Here is a 20,988-nt window from a genome sequence, read left to right on the forward strand (position 1 = left end):
CAATATTGTTTTGAATCAAAACGTTGTCAACTATAAGGTTATATAACTCTTCGAGGCCTACAGGTTTTCTAGTGGATTTTCCATCCGAGGTCGTTTGTAAAATTTGAACTTTGAAAGATTTAAAATCCAAACATAGTTTTGCATAACAAGATGGTTTCAAATTAAAAAGTTGTCAGCTACAAAGTTTCATAACTTTTCAGGACCTACAACTTTTGTTTCGATGGTTTTTATATCCGAGGTCGTTCGAATTTTAAATTTATTAAATTCAGACATAGTTTTCGCTGACAAGATGACTATAAATCAAAAAGTTACTAACTATAAAATTATATAACTTATGAAGATCTACAAAGTTTATTTTGATTGTTTATGAGTTATACATGTTTATGAGTTATACAACTTGTAGCTGATTTTTTTCATTTGAATTCATTTACTAGTTTCAAATATGATTTGAAAATTATCTTTGCCTAACGTCAAAACAAAACACTCGATAGATAAGTTTTTTGCCTAGTGTAAAAAACACTTGGCGAAACGCTTATCTGCCAAGTTTTTTTTACTCGAGCATTTTTGTTTAGCATTCTGTAAATAGCTTCTTTGTTGAGTGTCCAAAAAACACTCGACAAACCATTTGACACTGCAAAAAGATAGATTCGGCCAGTGATAGGTTTCGACTGGGAGACAAATAAATGACATAGCTTGACACTCCCAGTAGTCCATCAATAGTTCAATAATACTCTAAGTCAATCGATCTTCCCCATTACCATCGACTGTATCTTTGTATCACACATGAATATCATGAATCACACTCATATATCATGGTTAGTCCAAACACTAAACCCTTAATCATCTCTTGATAAGCACTCATCTATACACCGGCATATATATCAACTATGTGTTTACATAAATGGTAAACAAATAATAAACAAGGTCGTTTAGACGCTAATGTCGACGCGTACGTTAACAACCGAAAGTAATCTAAAGGTGTGGGTTGCCGGAGGTTAGGCACTAAAGGGGCTACTAAACGAGGTCATATATATGTTTGGTTCCCACATACATGCATACCCATATATATGCTTTCTTTCAGGAGATCAAAGAAACCGAGTTAACCCTAGTCTAATATAATGAAGGCGGCAGAAGAAACACAACCAGCTAATAACTAAAGAAAAGGTAAGCCTAAAGAGTAAAGAGGGATAAACAAAGAAGACTGACCCGGTCCTCTAGCTCCACCACACGTACGACGCACGTACGTCGCAGTATCGTCGCACCATGCATGCAACCCCCTTTTCCACAACACGAGAAAGAAAAATTCTTTGGCAATCAATTAGCGTGAAATCGAACCATCACCAGCATGTCAACCCTACGCAGCAACAACGCGCATCCAGCATTATATTCCAGCAGCCTGCCATCATGCTATATATATAACCTGACGCTGCCTACCTGTTTTCTATTATTCTCACGCTCTGTTCTTGGATCGAGCAGCAGACGCACCTTAATTTGTTCGAGGAACGTACGTGCGTACGGGACGGGCGAGCCACTCCGCCATGGCCGAGCCAGCGCCGGGGTTCCGCTTCTACCCAACGGAGGAGGAGCTGATCTGCTTCTACCTCCGGAACAAGCTCAGCGGCACCCGCCGCGGCGACGACATCGAGCGCGTCATCCCCGTCGCCGACGTCTGCGCCCTTGAGCCATGGGAGCTCTCAGGCACGCACGCACGCACGCACGCACGACTCCTATCCTAGCTATATATCATATCGGAAAGGAACAAAGCGTTCATTACATTATTATCACGGCACGCATAAGCGCGCGGTCGATGATCGATCGAGTGCGTTTTCTTCGGTCGTTGTTTAGCTAACGACGACGATGGCTCTCCGTCACACCACCCATGCATATGCAGATGAGGCGCACCGTGGCGCGTACTCCGGCGACGAGGAGCCGTGGTTTTACTTCTGCCCGCGGCAGGAGCGCGAGGCGCGGGGCGGGCGCCCCAGCCGGACCACGCCCTCCGGCTACTGGAAGGCCGCGGGCACGCCGGGGCTGGTCTACGCCGCCGACGGCCGCCCCATCGGGACCAAGAAGACCATGGTGTTCTACTGCGGCCGCGCGCCCGGTGGGACCAAGACCAAATGGAAGCTGAACGAGTACAAGGCTTTCCAGTACGAGGATGACGACGAGGTCGCCGTCGTCGCTGCTCCGGCGCCGCCGACGACGCCGAGCCATGCTCTCCAGGTAACTCATGGCTCCGTACGTTCGGCCGATAAGTCCAACGCGCGACTTGCGACGACACGACACGACGCTGAAAGGTGCATTGCATGCTGTTTCTGTTGCTGCAGACGAGGAGCGAGTACAGCCTGTGCCGGCTCTACACCAAGTCCGGGTCGCCGCGGCAGTTCGACCGCCGGCCTAGCAGCAGTGCGGCCGTGGTGGCTGCCGGTGGCGGCGGCAGCGAGCACCCGGCGCGGCCGCCGTCGGCTGCTGCGTTGCCAGACGGTGAGCAGACGAGGCAGAGGAGGAAAAGGGCTGCGCCGCCGAGTGACGACGACACGTCGTCTTCGAGTTACGACGACGGCTCCACGCAGCAGCAGCAGCTGCTGCTGGCGGACAGAGGGACCGATAATGACGGGATCGTCGAGGACATGGCCGACTGGTCAGAGTTCTTGGACGGCTGGATTATTTGATTTCATGCTTTGGGTCGTGCTACGTAAAAACGTTCTCTCGGCCTCTTAATTATTTTTGCATTAATTGCGATATTAGTTTCGATTACAGCAACAAGATTTTTTTTAGAATTCTTTACCCAAAACACATAAATTCTTTCCAGTTGCGTGGTGGATATTAATTTTAGGAGACATATACTACCTTAAACTGTAGATCACCTGTTGTATTTGCAACTTACACGAACTTTTTTTTTTTTGAACTCGATCGGAATGTGATCGAGACTTCAGATAAGCTAGTCAACTCTTTGGCTTTTTGCTGAACGTTTTCTTTTGATGAGAGGCAAAAACGCCACTTGCATTGCATGTCTTTTGTCCATGCTGCAAGCATACGAAGAATCTTTTTCATTATTCGATGTGTCGCCCTTTTCTTCGGGGCCGTGTTGAAGTGATTTTGACATCTTTTTATATATGTTGAGGCGGACCTTACCACCAAACGTGCGCAATATATAATACTCCGTACAAGTAACAGGATTTCAATTCTCATATTGACCACCAAACGTGCGCAGTAAGGATGGTATATTTAGTTTCGATTATAGTAACAAGATTTTTTTTAGAATTCTATACCCAAAATATATAAATTCTTTCGAGTTGGTGGATATTAGTTTTAGGAAATACTACCTAAAGCAGTTAAACTGTACATCAACTGTTGTATTTAATTTCCAACTTACAAGAACTTTTTTTAACTCGAAATGTGATCAAGACTTCAGATAAGCTAGTCAACTCTTTGGCTGTTTGCAGATCTTTTTCCTTTGATGAGATGCAAAAAAACGCCACTTGTGTTTTGGGCTTTTGGCCATGCATGCACACGGAGAATCTTTTCGATGTGTCGCCCTTTTGTCTTCGGGTCCGTGTTGCAGTGATTTTGACATCTTTATTATTATGTTGGCAATATATGATAGAAGTAACATCAACTGTTCTAAATTCTCGTTGCCAGATTACTTCATTGCCATGTATTATTTATGACAAATGAATTCGGAGTTCTATCTACTGCATGCTCAAGGACTGATGAAACATGAAAATGTTCAAGAACGGTAACAGCATTTTTCATTATCTTTTCTTGAATCACGTTAATTTCTTTTCTCATAAACAATCCCACTAACAATAATATAGGGTGAATCGAAACGATTCAAATAACAGAGATGGATCGGAAGCCGTCAGAAAAAAATACCAAAACACTCTGGTAATGTTAAGCACCATACGCGACACCTAGAAACTCGGACGATCCGACCACGTGGGCTGGACAGTCCGTGCCCAGACATTCCGCGGGTTAGCCCGGACAGTCCACGGTTAATTAGATTAACTACAGCGAGAAATCTTTCTTTTTCGTGTGTGTTTATCCATCTAATCACGCAGATTCTGTTGAGGAACACCTAGGAACAGGCTCAGACCTCCCTCTATATATATGAACGGGTATGATCGATTGTACGCATCACCAATCGAACCAAACAACATATTTATCAATTCATTTACTTTTTTGCCCTAGGTGTAGCAGTAATTAGCCTAGCATTTAGGACTGCACGAAATGCTCGTGGCTCGTTCGCTCGCTCGGTTCATAGTCAGCTCGGCTCGGCTCGCATCGGCTTGTTTGAATTTTTCACGAGCTGAGCTGACATCCTAGCTCGGTTCGTCGGTTCGTTAATGAGCTAGCTCACGAGCTAAATGAGCTACCAAACTCCAGCAAAACGAAACTATATGCATATTATTTACAGAATAATTGATGAACATGTTATATGTATATGAGGTGTCTATGGCCTATGAGTTAAACTAATGATTAATAAACTATGTTTATATGTTAAATTGGTCTATGTAAATATAATTGTAGGTTAAACTGATGAACATGTATGTGAATTGATGAATGATGAGTTGTGCTAATTTGGTGTTACATTGACGTGGTTTGTGAAACTATGAGTATAATTACTGTTTTCTATTGTTAAATTAGTTGTAAATTAACTATAAATTAATTATTACGTACATATTATTTTTTCTGTTCTGGCTCCCGAGCTAAACGAGTCAGCTCGAGCTCGTAAACGAGTCAAGCCGAGCTGACTCTATGGCTTGTTAGCTTAACAAGCCAGTCGAGCCAGCTCGAACTCGGACGAGCCAAGCCGAGCTGGCTCGTTATCCAACCCTACTAGCATTAGTCTTTCTCGACCTGATTTCTTAATTCTTAGGTGACTCTATGTCGTCTGAGGACGTCCTGGTTAGCCTACCAATCCCGTAGCACCCCCTGGAACTTTCCTCTCCGACGGGGTCCCTTCCGGGAGGCGAGATCTAGAGTTTCACGCTACCAACACACCCTCTGTGCCATCACGGACCGTCCAAGCCATACGCGCGGACCGTCCGGTGTGACGCGGAGAGGAGACGCTCCTGCAGCGAGGTCGCGGACCGTCCGGCCCAGAGCCACGGTGTAACACCCTGATTTTGGGGGTATAAAATTTCTTCTCTAAATGCCTACCAAAATTCAGGTGTTACTCTTAGTCTCTCTGTAACACCCTTGGTGTTACTGTAACTAAAACTTGAGCATAACATCATGAGCATTAGCATTTCATGTGTTTGATACACTTAGAGTGCATTCACTAGGTAAAAATCTCAAGCAAGTTGTATTGTTATGGCATTTTGTATATAAGACCCTAGTGTAGGGTATTTAACCCTAAATGGGGGTTAGAAGGGCAAAACAGGGACTAAATAGAGAAAACCCCAAATATTAAGTGAAATAATCATAAAAAGTTACCAAGGATAGACCTACATTGCATTTACATCCCTGAGATACCAGAAACCCTAACTGAAACCCTGGAAAACCCTAAATCCAAACCCTAGGGGGTTAAGTGCAAAACTAGGCCACTTTTGGACTAAAGTGCAAAAACCATGGCAACAAGGTATCTTGAGTCACATGGTTCACATTTATGAAGATCTACAAGCTAAACCCTAGGTTTTGGACTAACTTGCAAAAAGACCCCATTTGTGATTTCACTCTAAGTCTGAAAATCAGTGTTATCAGCTCAACTTTGGAGCTTTGTAACTTTCAAGTTATAGGGTTTTTGCCCTAGATCACCACATCAAACTTGTAGACCTAACAAAGGAGAACAACTTTGCTTAAGAGTGTAAGAATAGTTGTTCAAAAGAAATGGGAGATAATTAGGCCCAAAGTCGGGCTGTCAGTCTGATAAAGTCTGAATTTCAGAGAGACAGTGCAACCACAGAAACTTTGAGCATGAATTTAGGTATGATCAAGCAAGAATCTGCCCATGGTTGCTATGACAAAGATGTAGCTGAATTGTAGCTCTCCAACTTTGCTGCAGAGCTCTAGATAGATTGTCATAAGAATTTGAGAGAAAATGAGGCCCAAATTCTGACTGTCAGATGCACTGAAAGGGGCTCGCCATGGTACAGTGCCAGAATAAGATCAGACCGCCAGCGTGACAGCCTCGCCGCCGGCGACCTCTCTGCGCGAAGATTCGTGCCGCCGGCGTACCGATTCATACTCGGGGTAAGTCGATAACATCGCGGGGTCAAAAGATCTTCGCCGCCGTTGAGCTAGATGTCACCCCGGCTAGCCGCCGTACCCCCCTTTTTGCACTACGGCCTGAGCTGATAAGCTCGCCGGCGACAGCCATCTTCCGATCTTGCGCCACGTGCTCTGGTACCTCCGTCGCGTTGCCATGACTCCCTATAGCCATCTAATCATCGCCGGTGAGGTCGCCATGACGGTAGACACGAGTTCACGCGCGCTAGTAACTCCCTGTCCCTCCGACCGCCGCGCGTCGTCACCCAAATTCGCGGCCACCACTTGCGTGCTCTATAAATTGACCGTGCCCTTAGCTTCGTCATGTAATCAAGCAGCTTCTGCACCTACCTGCACCCCAAACCCTCCACCAGCGAGCTCTAATTCTGGATTTCCCCCAATTCGGGTTTCCGCCACCGTGAAACCAACCTCACCGTGGCCAGTACAACTCCGGTCAGTTCATCCTCCCCTCTTTCTCGTTTGAGTATTCTCATAACCCAGTGATGCTTGCCGAACCACCGAATTGAACTAAACTGCCACCAATCACCGGGAACACATTCATCTGTCTGCAACACCCTCGATCACCGCGGCTAGAGCGAATCGGGTCACCATTTCTGAAATTAAGTTAGGGGAAGTGATCGGGAATGGTTCAATCCTATGTCCGCTGCTTGGGAGCACCGGTCTTGGCTTCCTCCAGCCAGTCTAGCTCGCCGGAGCGCGGCCCTGCACTGCTCACCGTCGTGGACTCCAGTCGGTAAAGAATTAGAAACCTAGGGGTTTTTCTGTAAACTGTAAGTGACTCCCCGAAATAGTGCGCAGGTTTCTTCTGTGGTTATTGAAGGCGCCAGGGTCTTCGGTGCAAAATCTATAGGCGCGCGAGCTCGCACGCGCGTTTCCTCTAGACTTGGGCCGCGTGGGCTAGATTCAGTCCAGCACTGTTCCAACCTTTTCTTTTTCTTTTTCTATGAAGCTTTAGAAATCTATAGAAAATTGAAGAAAAATCTTAAAAATGTCAAACTAATTTTCCTAGATTCCTTATTTTTCATAGTATTTAATAAAAATAGTTCCATGATTTTTAGATCAAATAGGGAATTTTAGAGTATTTAAAATAGCTTAAAACATTGCTTCTGGATTTTTAGAAAATAGATAATAAGTCCAAAAATGCCCAAACTTTTTATATGAACTCAAAACTTTATTTAGAAGCTTTGAGTAGAATTTGGTTTGATTTGAACCTTGTTTGATAATTAGAACCCAAAACCCCCACCCCTGCTCTTTAAACTTCACTATTGACTCCGGAAACCCTAGTTTCCCGGTGAACCGTGAAGAAAAATTGTATTCAAGAACCTTAGATAATAAATTCTTATTATCTTTGCACCCTCATGAGCATTACATGGCATTAATTCTTATATACACGTATATATGGTTATGTTTAGAAAACGAAGAAGAAGTCGAAGTAACCGAAGAGAAGACCACCACCTTCGGAACCTCAGGCAGGGAATTGTTTCTACTTTGACATCTGCGGATCCGTGCCTAACTCACCTATAAATGAAGGCAAGCCCCAGTGCATTTGCCACCTTCCTTGTGATTTAAAGATCTTTATCACTTGCTTATTGCATTAGGTGATAGGAGTTGATTGATAAAACAATTCCTGCATTACCTTCCTTGAGTTTGATTACCTTCCTTGATCACCTGTTTTACAAAAAAATTTGATGCTTAGCCTTGCTTTAGAAAAACAAAATGTTTTGTTTTTACAAAAGATGATGTGGCAAAAGTGGTTGGGATATTTTTGAAAACAAAAGTTGATGGTGGATCCATCATGGCCATGATGGGTTCAACATCGGAAAAGACGTACCTCTGCCAGGTACCAAACTTTGGGTTTAAATAATAAAGCTGAGACCGGGCGGTTGACTTGCACGAGAAGAGAGTCTCGGTGTAGTGTCTCCGTCTGAGTCGGTTAAGGACCGTCTCGATGTAGGCTTGATGACCGAGGACCCTTTAACTGGTCACATGCCTCGTCATGGGTAAGCCTTGCCTCGGGCAGACTAAGGCCAGAATAAGATAACACACAATGGGCATGGAGCGGTGGCGAGAGTAGCGTGTACCCTCCGTGGCAAGAGGCTGGACGGTGGTGTATCTGTGCTCTCGGTTGACGTGAACCAGATCTGGTCTTAAGAACCCGGGTGGCGGGTTGACATATGCAAGGGTTAAGTGCTATATATGTCGTGTGATCGGAGATCCTCAGTTGAGTATAATCGATTCGGATCGCCGTACCTTCGCGGTTATGAAGACTTGGTCACTGACCTATACGTAGATCTCCAGTAAAGATAAAGGGATTGTTAAGAAATTGGCTAGTGCAGGTAAAGTGATTGAACTAGGTAGAAAGAACTCTAGATGCAGGTAATTTTACCTAACTTGACAATAAAATTGGATTTTTTAAGGATCCACTTTAGTAAGCATTTCTGCAAAACAGAGTCTTTGATCATTGAGAAACCTTACCTTGACTCCCTTATAACCAGCATACCCTTGAGAGTCTTTTCTTTAGTCGGGTAAGACTTGCTGAGTAATTCCATACTCAGGGTTTTATTCCCTAATGTTTTTAGGTGAGGAAGCAGTGAACTTTTGTTGTTTTTGTACCAAGGTGGTGTCAAATGAAGAAAAGCAAGAATGAAGCTGCGGGAGGACCTAGTCCTCCATAAAAACTTCTATGTAAAAACTTATCAGGAGGAGTTTTGCCTCCCCTGGTTTTGTAATAATACTACTAAGCACTCGTTTATTTACTGGTCTGTAATATATAACTTTGTCCTACTTTTGAATAAATGTAAACTTTTGTAATCGCTTCCGCATTACCGTATCTCCAATGTTCTGTAATGTCTGCGTGATGGGTGAAATGCTCTTGGGAAAAGTAAGAAAAGCAGATACCGAACTTGTCAAGTGATTCAGGGGCACCTACAGGGTGGTCTGAGGTCCGTTGGACAAGGACAACTGTAGGTGGGCCTAATGACTTGGGAGGTTCCGTCACAGCTGGTATCGGAGCGAAGCCCTTCTCTGCAGATATTATAAGGCATATTCAAAAAAGAATTTTCTAAAGACTTATCTAGAAAATTTCTTACATTCTTATCTACTATTTCTGAAGAGTTTTATGAAAGACCAGATAGGAGGAGTGCAATGTATAGAAGGTTGAATCAACTAAGGTTGATTCTGTAATTATACATGCATCATGCTAAGAACTGTGACAATAAAATTTTCCCCCTTAGAAAAATGCCACCACGCACGAGGAAAACCGCACAAGCATACTGGCCCAATTGGTGTGCCACGTCATCAACTTGCCCCAAGACACGAGGATAGCAGTAGTGGGAGTAATGATCCGATCGGGGATCTTGAAGCGCAAGTGAATCAGCTTCAAACAGAACTCCGACACAGGACTGACATTTGGGTTGCGGATGGCGACAGAATCAATAAATTAAGAAGCGACATCCGCCACCTGCAGGATCAGCTCGTAGATCGAGATTTAGCACTCGACTGGGTAGTTCAGTCTCGTTCGATTGTCTAGGCTAAGGAGGCAAAAGCTCGAGCCAGAGTAGAAGAGCTTAGCTCAGCCATCGATAACCTGCAGGCTTATTGCAATACTCTACATGAAGAAGTTCATGTACTATATTCACAGTTGCACCCCAATGTGCCTACGGATTCTGTCGGGACAGAAGCCGGACCTTCTCATGTAGCGGGAGAAGCTTTTGGTGGCGAACTGGACGTCTTCAGGCCCCCTCCCTCCATGAAGTTGGTCGATGAGTGGTCTCCTACGCCCGACAGTGAGGCTACCAAGAGTGATAGGAAGTAGGGATAGTATAGTTGTAGAAATAGTAGTGTTATTGTATATTGGGTACTGTACTCCTGTTGTAAAAAATTCGAGTCTATAACATTACTCTTTTTGGTAATGTAAAATGGATGGTTTTCTTTGGCATATCATATTGTTTTCAAATGTTTGTTGCCACAGATGCCGTCCCGGACTCGTGCTTAGGATGGTGCTAGTACCTCTCGTGGGAGGGAGGCAACACCAAACCCACTTCCAGTCCCTCCCACACTTGCCGAGGCTATCGCCGCCTTGGTAAACGCTACAGCGGATAATACCCGGTTCCTACAGGAGATGGCGGGTCAGCAACTTCAACAACAAGGCGGACGGGGCTATCCGCAAGGGCCCCGTGAGACATCTTATTTAGACTTCTCTGAGACGCGCCCACCGTTGTTCGTCAAGGCAGAAGACCCTTTAGAGGCAGATGAATGGATCCGTGTCATCGAGCAGAAGTTCGGACTTCTTCGGTGTTCTGAAACCCAGAAGCCCCTGTTCGCAGCCCAGCAACTGCGTGGCCCTGCCAGCACCTGGTGGGAAAACTTTGTGGCCGTTCAGCCGGCCAATCATCAGATAACCTGGGATGAATTTAAGCTAGCCTTCAGAGAGCATTATATACCTGAAGGGGTACTTCACATGAAACAAGAGGAATTCATGAAGTTTAAGCAAGGAGGGGATACTGTAAATCAGTATCTCAATAAATTTAATCATTTGTCCCAGTATGCAATCGACCAAGTTAACACCGATTTGAAGAAGAAGAATTGTTTTATGAGAGGGTTAAATGATTGGATGCAAAGGAAAATGGCTACCTGCATCGACCTACCTACGGAAGGGCTATCAGCACAGCGCTGACAGTCGAATCTAAATATATAAGTTCTGGAAAGATCAAGGGGAGTGGAGGAAACAGGCCTACTCAGGGCCCCAAGAAAAGGCAACAGTTAGTTATCCGGCCTTTTAATCAGGGTCGTTCATCAGCACGCCCACCCTCCTTCCCATTCAAGCAACCAATGTTCATCCGTCCCAATGCTGCCCCACTCCAACAAGTCAGCCGGGTGCCCCTGGCACTCGTTTCCCGGCCCTTCCCAGTTCATCAACAGGTTGTTTCAATTGCAGAAAATGTGGGCATTTTATTAAGGATTGCCCTTATCCGAAGCAGAATCGCACCAACAATCAACAAGGTACTGGGAATTCTTCTCAAGCTAAGGGAAATGCGGGCAAAACCACAAAGAAGACGGGACGAATTTACTACACTCAAGTGGCCACCACACCGGACGGTGAGCCAGTAATGATGGGTACGTTCCTTGTGGCCAATCATCCCGCAATTATTCTCTTTGATTCTGGTGCTTCACATACATTCATCAACAAGAAATTTGTGGAGCAATATTGCATTTCATACCATGAATCAAAAGAAGGGTATACAATTTAGTCACCTGGGGGACAAATCTTTACTAGGGAAGTGGCTTTCCAAGTGCCCGTAACTTTGGCCGGACGGGACTTTCCTACTAATATGATTGTTCTGAAAGGCCAAGACATAGATGTGATTTTGGGCATGAATTGGTTGGCCAAACATAAAGCAACCCTCAACACTGATCAGAGAACCATCAGGTTGAGTCATAATCAAGAAGAAATTCTCTTGTCTATCCCCATTCCAACCAAAACTACTGGCAGAGTTTATGAAGCCATTATACCGGAGACCAAAGATATTCCGGTAGTATGTGAGTTCCCAGATGTCTTTCCAGAGGATTTGCCTGGATTGCCACTCGAAAGGGATGTAGAGTTTGTAATTGAGTTGAAGCCCGGTACGGCTCCCATTTCTAGAAGATCGTACCGAATGCCTCCAAATGAGCTGGCAGAACTGAAGATTCAATTACAAGATCTACCAGAGAAAGGATTCATCTGGCCAAGCTCGTCACCATGGGGTTGTCCAGCCATATTCGTTAAGAAGAAGGATCAAACTTTACGGATGTGCGTGGATTATCGACCCCTGAACGAGGTCACTATCAAGAACAAGTACCCTCTTCCGCGGATTGACATTCTATTTGATCAACTGACTGGAGCGAGGGTATTCTCCAAGATTGATCTCAGGTCGGGCTACCATCAGATCCGTATTTGGCCCGAGAATATACCAAAGACCGCATTCACTATGCGGTACAGATTATTTGAATACCTGGTAATGTCTTTCGGACTGACAAATGCTCCTGCCCACTTCACTTATCTGATGAACTCGGTATTCATGCTCGAGTTGGACAAATTTGTGGTGGTCTTCATAGATGATATTTTGATATATTCAAAAAATGAAGAGGAGCATGCTCAGCATTTACGGGTCGTATTAACGCGCTTGAGAGAACATCAATTATATGCCAAGTTCAGTAAATGCGCATTTTGGCTGGAAGAAATTCAATTTCTAGGACATGTTCTATCTGCCAGGGGGGTTGCGGTAGATCCCAGCAAGGTCAAGGATATCTTGGAGTGGAAACCCCCATCCACTGTTCATCAAGTCCGAAGTTTCCTTGGATTGGCTGGTTATTACCGCCGATTTATACCAGATTTTTCTAAGCTTGTGAAACCAATCACAAGTCTATTGAAGAATGAGACTAAATTCAATTGGTCTTCAAAGTGTAATGAAGCTTTCGAGAAATTGAAGACATTATTAACCACTGCTCCGGTATTGGCTCAACCAGACATTAATAAGCCCTTTGATGTGTATTATGACGCATCGGGCAGTGGTCTCGGCTGCGTATTAATGCAAGAGGGCCGAGTAATTGTGTATGCTTCAAGGCAGTTGTGCCGGCATGAGGAGCATTATCCCACTCATGATCTGGAGCTAGCTGCATTGGTTCATGCCCTGAAGATCTGGCGTTATTATCTACTGGGGAATGTCTGCCATATTTATACAGACCATAAGAGTTTGAAATACATCTTTACCCAGTCTGAACTCAATATGAGACAAAGGAGATGGCTCGAGCTAATCAAGGATTATAAATTGGAGATCCATTACCACCCGGGCAAAGCCAATGTGGTGGCAGATGCACTCAGTCGCAAGGCTTCCTGCCATTGTTTAACTATGAGGACTTCTGACATTACATTATGCCAGGAGATGGAAAACTTGAACCTGGGAATGATTCAGCATGAGACTTCAAATCACTTGAAGCTGGAGTCAGTCATCTTACAAAGGATAATTGACGCACAGAAAAATGATGAGGGTATGAAACATATACGTGAGAAGATAAGGGCTGGAAAAGCCAATTGTTTCCGAGAAAACGATCAAGGAGTGGTATGGTTTAACAACCGCATAGTGGTGCCAAAAAATGAAGGAGTCTGCCATCAAATTTTAGATGAAGCACATCTTAGTCGCTATTCTATTCATCCCGGAAGCACTAAGATGTATCAAGATCTGAAACAACATTATTGGTGGACGAAGATGAAAATTGAAATTGCACACTATGTGGCTAGATGTGACACTTGTAAACGTGTCAAGGCCATACACCTGAAAGTTGCCGGTCCATTAAAATCTCTACCAATACCAACAAGGAAATGGGAAGATATAAGTATGGACTTTATTGTGGGATTGCCCAGGACCGCAAAGGGGTATGACTCTATCTGGTTTATTGTTGATCGGCTCACGAAAATTGCTCACTTTCTGCCAGTCAAGACATATTACCCAGTTCTCACCTATGCGGAACTATACATTGCTCGTATTCTCAGTTTGCACGGTATTCCAAAGACTATAGTGTCGGATCGTGGACCTCAATTCGTATCCAAATTTTGGGAAGAACTTCATAAATCCCTGGGTACCAAATTGCTCCACAGTTCGGCCTATCATCCTCAAACAAGTGGGCAGACTGAGAGGGTCAATCAGATACTTGAAGATATGTTGCGAGCATGTGTGCTGGAATTCCCACAAAAATGGGATGAATGTTTACCATTAGCGGAGTTCTCGTATAATAATAGCTATCAAGAAAGTATCAAGATGGCACCCTTCGAAGCTTTATATGGACGACGATGTCGTACTCCGCTAAATTGGTCTGAACCTGGTGAAAGGTACTTCTTCAGGCCTGATATGGTGAAAGAGACCGAAGAAAAGGTTCGGAAAATAACTCATAATTTGAAGAAAGCTCAAGCTCGTCAGAAAAGTTATGCAGACAAACGACGGATGCCCTTATATTTTCTGGTGGGAGACTATGTCTACCTAAAGGTCTCACCAATGAAGGGCGTATCACGTTTCGGGGTTAAAGGGAAACTTGCACCGCGATATATTGGTCCTTTCCTCATTCTTGAAAGATATGGGCCAGTGGCGTATCGACTTCAACTACCCGAAGCCTTATCTGCTGTACATAATGTGTTCCACATGTCCCAACTGAAGAAATGTCTTCGGGTTCCAGATCGAACCATTAAAGTGATAGATGTTGTCCTAGAACCAGACTTGACATATTCTGAGCACCCTACCCGAGTCTTGGATGAAAAGGACAGGATTACCCGAAGAAAAACTCTCAAGTTTTACAAGATACAGTGGAACCAACATTCTGAAGATGAGGCTACTTGGGAAACTCAAGACTTCTTAGATAAGAATTTCCCAGGCTTTTTAGCCTCTTGTAATCTGTATAGTGTAAAACTTTGTTGATATAAAGGAGTGAGCCCCAAACCCACCCCTGCCTTGTACCAAAACTCAGGAAGTAAAAATGTGAAGCATTTCCTTTTCCATTACCTACCCTAGGGCTTTTAATCTCGGGACGAGATTCTTTTATGGGGGGAAGGATGTAACACCCTTGGTGTTACTGTAACTAAAACTTGAGCATAACATCACGAACATCAGCATTTCATGTGTTTGATACACTTAGAGTGCATTCACTAGGTAAAAATCTCAAGCAAGTTGTATTGTTATGGCATTTTGTATATAAGACCCTAGTGTAGGGTATTTAACCCTAAATGGGGGTTAGAAGGGCAAAACAGGGACTAAATAGAGAAAACCCCAAATATTAAGTGAAATAATCATAAAAAGTTACCAAGGATAGACCTACATTGCATTTACATCCCTGAGATACCAGAAACCCTAATTGAAACCCTGGAAAACCCTAAATCCAAACCCTAGGGGGTTAAGTGCAAAACTAGGCCACTTTTGGACTAAAGTGCAAAACCATGGCAACAAGGTATCTTGAGTCACATGGTTCACATTTATGAAGATCTACAAGCTAAACCCTAGGTTTTGGACTAACTTGCAAAAAGACCCCATTTGTGATTTCACTCTAAGTCTGAAAATCAGTGTTATCAGCTCAACTTTGGAGCTTTGTAACTTCCAAGTTATAGGGTTCTTGCCCTAGGTCACCACATCAAACTTGTAGACCTAACAAAGGAGAACAACTTTGCTTAAGAGTGTAAGCATAGTTGTTCAGAAGAAATGGGAGATAATTAGGCCTAAAGTCGGGCTGTCAGTCTGATAAAGTCTGAATTTAAGACAGACAGTGCAACCACAGAAACTTTGAGCATGAATTCAGGTATGATCAAGCAAGAATCTGCCCATGGTTGCTATGACAAAGATGTAGCTGAATTGTAGCCCTCCAACTTTGCTGCAGAGCTCTAGATAGATTGTCATAAGAATTCGAGAGAAAATGAGGCCCAAATTCTGACTGTCAGATGCACTGAAAGGGGCTCGCCATGGTACAGTGCCAGAATCAGATCAGACCGCCAGCGCGACAGCCTCGCCGCCGGCGACCTCTCTGCACGAAGATTCGTGCCGCCGGCGTACCGATTCGTACTCGGGGTAAGTCGATAACATCGCGGGGTCAAAAGATCTTCGCCGCCGTTGAGCTGGATGTCACCCCGGCTAGCCGCCGTACTCCCCTTTTTGCACTACGGCCTGAGCTGATAAGCTCGCCGGCGACAGTCGTCTTCCGATCTTGCGCCACGTGCTCTGGTACCTCCGTCGCGTCACCATGACTCCCTATAGCCATCTAATCATCGCCAGTGAGGTCGCCACGACGGTAGACACGAGTTCACGCGCGCCAGTAACTCCCTGTCCCTCCGACCGTCGCGCGTCGTCACCCAAATTCGCGGCCACCGCTTGCGGGCTCTATAAATTGACCGCACCCTCAGCTCCGTCATGTAATCAAGCAGCTTCTGCACCTACCTGCACCCCAAACCCTCCACCAGCGAGCTCTAATTCTGGATTTCCCCCAATTCGGGTTTCCGCCACCGTGAAACCAACCTCACCGCGGCCAGTACAACTCCGGTCAGTTCATCCTCCCCTCTTTCTCGTTTGAGTATTCTCATAACCCAGTGATGCTTGCCGAACCACCGAATTGAACTAAACTGCCACCAATCACCGGGAACACATTCATCTGTCCGCAACACCCTCGGTCACCGCGACCAGAGCGAATCGGGTCACCATTTCTGAAATTAAGTCAGGGGAAGTGATCGGGAATGGTTCAATCCTATGTCCGTTGCTCGGGAGCACCGGTCTTGGCTTCCTCCGGCCAGTCTAGCTCGCCGGAGCGCGGCCCTGCACTGCTCACCGTCGTGGACTCCAGTCGGTAAAGAATTAGAAACCTAGGGGTTTTTCTGTAAACTGTTGAGAGCACCTAGAGGGGGGGGTGAATAGGTGATCCTGTAACACTTAAAAACTTAAGCCACAAAAATTTGGTTAAGTGTTAGCACAATAACCGCCAAGTGGCTAGAGAGGAATCTTCAACAAAACACAATAACCAACAAGATCAATCACAGAGATGGCACGGTGGTTATCCCGTGGTTCGGCCAAGACCAACGCTTGCCTACTCCACGTTGTGGCGTCCCAACGGACGAGGGTTGCAATCAACCCCTCTCAAGCGGTCCAAAGACCCACTTGAATACCACGGTGTTTTGCTTGCTTTTTCTCAATCCCGTTTGTGAGGAATCTCCACAACTTGGAGCCTCTCGCCCTTACACTTGAAATTCACAAAGAACACGGAGCAAGGGAGGGATTAGCAACGCACTCAAGACAAGAAATCACAGCAACACCACGCACACAAATCGCAATGAGAGCTCACAACACAACTCAATGAGTTCACCACTCAACTAGAGCTCTAATTGCTATCGCAAAGAATCGAAAGCGCGGAATCGATGTATTGGTGCTTAGGAATGCTTAGGAGATGCTTGGTGTCCTCCTCCTTGCGCCAAGGGGTCCCTTTTATAGCCCCAAGGCAGCTAGGAGCCGTTGAGAGCAATCTAGGAAGGCTGATCTTGCCTTCTGTCGACTGGCGCACCGGACAGTCCGATGCACACCGGACACTGTCCGGTGCCCGATTTCCTTCCATAAATGGCACAGTCGACCGTTGGCAGCTAGAGAGCCGTTGGCGCACCGGACATGTCCGGTGCACACCGGACAGACTGGTGCCCCCTTCTAGCCGTTGGCTCGGCCACGTGTCCCGCGCAGATTGTGCGGCCGACCGTTGGCTCACCGGACAGTCCGGTGCACACCGGACAGTCCGGTGAATTATAGCCGTACGTCGACGATGAATTCCCGAGAGCGCCGAGTTCGCCTGTGAACGGCCCACCGGACAGTCCGGTGCACACCGGACAGTCCGGTGAATTATAGCCGTACACCGCCGTCGAAGTGCCGAAAGCAGCCTTTTCCCTCGAGCCAGCCTGGCGCACCGGATACTGTCCGGTGCACCACCGGACAGTCCGGTGCACCCAGACTGAGCAGACTTTGGCTGCTCGAGCCATCTCTTCTCCAACTCGATTTTTCTGTTTCCAGCACTTAGACACAATACATTAGTCCATAAAACAATGTACTAAGTCTGAGAAACATACCTTTATCCTTGATTTGTACTTTGTCCACCTTTTTACAATTAGGCACTTGTGTTGGACACTAAATCACCAAAATACTTAGAAATGGCCCAAGGGCACATTTCCCTTTCAATCTCCCCCTTTTTGGTGATTTATGCCAACACAACATAAAGCAAGTAGAACAAGTACAAAATCACTTCAAATAAGAACTCAAATTGTTTTGATTCAAATTGACATATATGGATCACTCTATGCCACCACTTGGTTTGTTTTTGCAAATCAAACTCAAATTTCTATCTCTAAGTCAAACACACATGTTAAGACAAAAAGAGAGTCATTCCAAGAGAAATTGATTCAAGATTTCAAAAACTCCCCCTTTTTCCCATAATCAATACTTCTCCCCACAAGAAGCCAACAAGAGAGACAACAAAAGAGTTTGACAAACCAAAAGCTCTATTCTACTATTTTCAAAATCTCTCAAGTGGTAGCTGATCCATTTATCGCTTTGGCCTTTATTTTCTCCCCCTTTGGCATCAAGCACCAAAACGGGATCAATCTTGGCCCCTTAACCCCATTGCCTCACCAAAATCTTCAACTAAGAGCAAATAGGCAATAAGAGTATAAAGATGAACTTGGAAAAGTTACTCTTTTCATCGGAGTGCAGTGGAAGTCTTGCATGGTCCAAGTCCACCTTTTCCCTTTCAATCCTCTTTTGAGACTAAAACAACCAAACTCAAGTATATGGTTAGTCTCAAAGGGTCAAGTTGTAGCACAGCTCCCCCTAAATATGTGCATCACTTGCAAAAAGGACTTGTGAGGTCCGGGAAGTGTTTGTACAACTTGAGCACCATAGTAAGCAACAAAATGCAGAATGAACATGATCAAAGGCATAAACACATGTATGCTACAATTCAATCCAAGTTCCGCGAATCTAAGATATTGAGCTCACTACGCAGCCTGCAAACGGTCTTCTCATCTAGAGGCTTGGTAAAGATATCGGCTAGCTGGTTCTCGGTGCTAACATGAAACACTTCGATATCCCCCTTTTGCTGGTGGTCTCTCAAAAAGTGATGCCGGATGTCAATGTGCTTTGTGCGGCTGTGCTCAACAGGATTTTCCGCTATTCGGATAGCACTCTCTTTATCACATAGGAGTGGGACTTTGCTCAGATTGTAGCCAAAGTCCCGGAGGGTTTGCCTCATCCAAAGTAGTTGCGCACAACACTGTCCTGCGGCAACGTACTCGGCCTCAGCGGTGGATAGGGCAACGGAGGTTTGTTTCTTAGAGTTCCATGACACCAGGGACCTTCCTAAGAATTGGCACGTCCCCGATGTACTCTTCCTATCGACCTTACATCCAGCATAGTCGGAATCTGAGTACCCCATCAAGTCAAAGTTAGACCCCTTTGGATACCAGATCCCGAAGCAAGGCGTAGCGACTAAATATCGAAGAATTCGCTTCACAGCCACTAAGTGACACTCCTTAGGATCGGATTGAAATCTAGCACACATGCATACGCTAAGCATAATATCCGGTCTACTAGCACATAAATAAAGCAAAGAACCTATCATGGACCGGTATGCTTTTTGATCAACGGACTTACCTCCTTTGTTGAGGTCGGTGTGTCCGTTGGTTCCCATCGGCGTCTTTGCGGGCTTGGCGTCCTTCATCCCAAACCTCTTTAGCAAATCTTGCGTGTACTTCGTTTGGGAGATGAAGGTGTCGTCCTTGAGTTGCTTCACTTGGAACCCAAGGAAGTAGTTCAACTCGCCCATCATCGACATCTCGAATTTCTGCGTCATCACCCTGCTAAACTCTTCACAAGACTTTTGGTTAGTAGAACCAAATATTATGTCATCGACATAAATTTGGCACACAAAAAGATCACCATCGCAAGTCTTAGTAAAAAGAGTTGGATCGGCTTTCCCAACCTTGAAAGCATTAGCAATTAAAAAGTCTCTAAGGCATTCATACCATGCTCTTGGGGCTTGCTTAAGTCCATAGAGCGCCTTAGAGAGCTTACACACGTGGTCGAGGTACCGTTCATCCTCGAAGCCAGGGGGTTGCTCCACGTACACCTCCTCCTTGATCGGCCCGTTGAGGAAAGCGCTCTTCACATCCATTTGGTACAACCTGAAAGAATGGTGAGCGGCATATGCTAGCAAGATACGAATTGATTCTAGCCTAGCCACAGGAGCAAAAGTCTCCTCAAAGTCCAAACCTGCGACTTGGGCATAACCTTTTGCCACAAGTCGAGCCTTGTTTCTCGTCACCACCCCGTGCTCGTCCTGTTTGTTGCGGAACACCCACTTGGTTCCCACAACATTTTGCTTGGGACGAGGCACCAGTGTCCAAACTTCATTGCGCTTGAAGTTGTTGAGTTCCTCCTGCATGGCCAACACCCAGTCCGGATCTAGCAAGGCCTCTTCTACCCTGAAAGTCTCAATAGAAGAGACAAAAGAGTAATGCTCACAAAAAAAACTAATCTTGAACGAGTAGTTACTCCCTTGCTAATATCACCCAATATTTGGTCGACGGAATGATCCCTTTGGATCGTCGCTCAAACTTGGGTTGGAGGTGCCTGAGGTGCTTCTTCCTCTTCAATTTGAACATCCTGTGCTCCCCCTTGATCATGCGCCTCCACTTGAGGTACCTGTTCGTCATCTTGGGTTGGGGGATGCACCATAGTTGAGGAAGACGGTTGAACTTGCTCCAAATGTTCCTGAGGCCGTACATCTCCAATCGCCATGGTGCGTATCGCGGCCGTTGGAACGTCTTCTTCATCTACATCATCAAGATCAACAACTTGCTCTCTTGGAGAGCCATTAGTCTCATCAAATACAACGTCGCTAGAGACTTCAACCAAACCCGATGATTTGTTGAAGACCCTATACGCCTTTGTATTTGAATCATAACCTAATAAAAACCCTTCTACAGCCTTGGGAGCAAATTTGGAATTCCTACCCTTCTTCACTAGAATGTAGCATTTACTCCCAAATACACGAAAGTACGATACATTGGGTTTGTTACCAGTTAGCAGCTCATATGAAGTCTTCTTGAGGAGGCGGTGAAGGTAGACCCGGTTGATGGCGTGGCAAGCCGTGTTCACGGCTTCCAACCAAAAGCGCTCGAGGGTCTTGAACTCTCCAAGCATAGTCCTCGCCATATCGATG

General features: G+C 45.3%; 1 protein-coding gene across 1 annotated transcript; it reads left to right on the plus strand.

Moving 5' to 3' along the window:
* Positions 1–1,325: 1,325 nt before the first annotated feature.
* LOC103635608 (NAC domain-containing protein 90) lies at positions 1,326–2,969 on the plus strand. The gene is made up of 3 exons (XM_023300857.1): positions 1,326–1,710; positions 1,892–2,223; positions 2,328–2,969. Exons 1-3 carry the CDS (start codon positions 1,539–1,541, stop codon positions 2,670–2,672), a joined length of 849 nt encoding a protein of 282 aa, XP_023156625.1. The 5' UTR covers positions 1,326–1,538; the 3' UTR covers positions 2,673–2,969.
* Positions 2,970–20,988: the final 18,019 nt, after the last annotated feature.

The sequence above is a fragment of the Zea mays genome, chromosome 8 (genome assembly GCF_902167145.1).
Source record: "Zea mays cultivar B73 chromosome 8, Zm-B73-REFERENCE-NAM-5.0, whole genome shotgun sequence".
NCBI classification, from domain to species: Eukaryota; Viridiplantae; Streptophyta; class Magnoliopsida; order Poales; family Poaceae; genus Zea; species Zea mays.

Excerpts from the sequence above, each read along its gene's own strand:
- LOC103635608 (XM_023300857.1), top strand. The coding sequence starts at position 1,539 with ATGGCCGAGCCAGCGCCGGGGTTCCGCTTCTACCCAACGGAGGAGGAG. Across the intron at positions 1,711-1,891 it reads GCTCTCAGGCACGCACGCAC|ATGAGGCGCACCGTGGCGCG; the intron begins GCACGCACGCAC and ends ATGCATATGCAG. Across the intron at positions 2,224-2,327 it reads CGCCGAGCCATGCTCTCCAG|ACGAGGAGCGAGTACAGCCT; the intron begins GTAACTCATGGC and ends CTGTTGCTGCAG.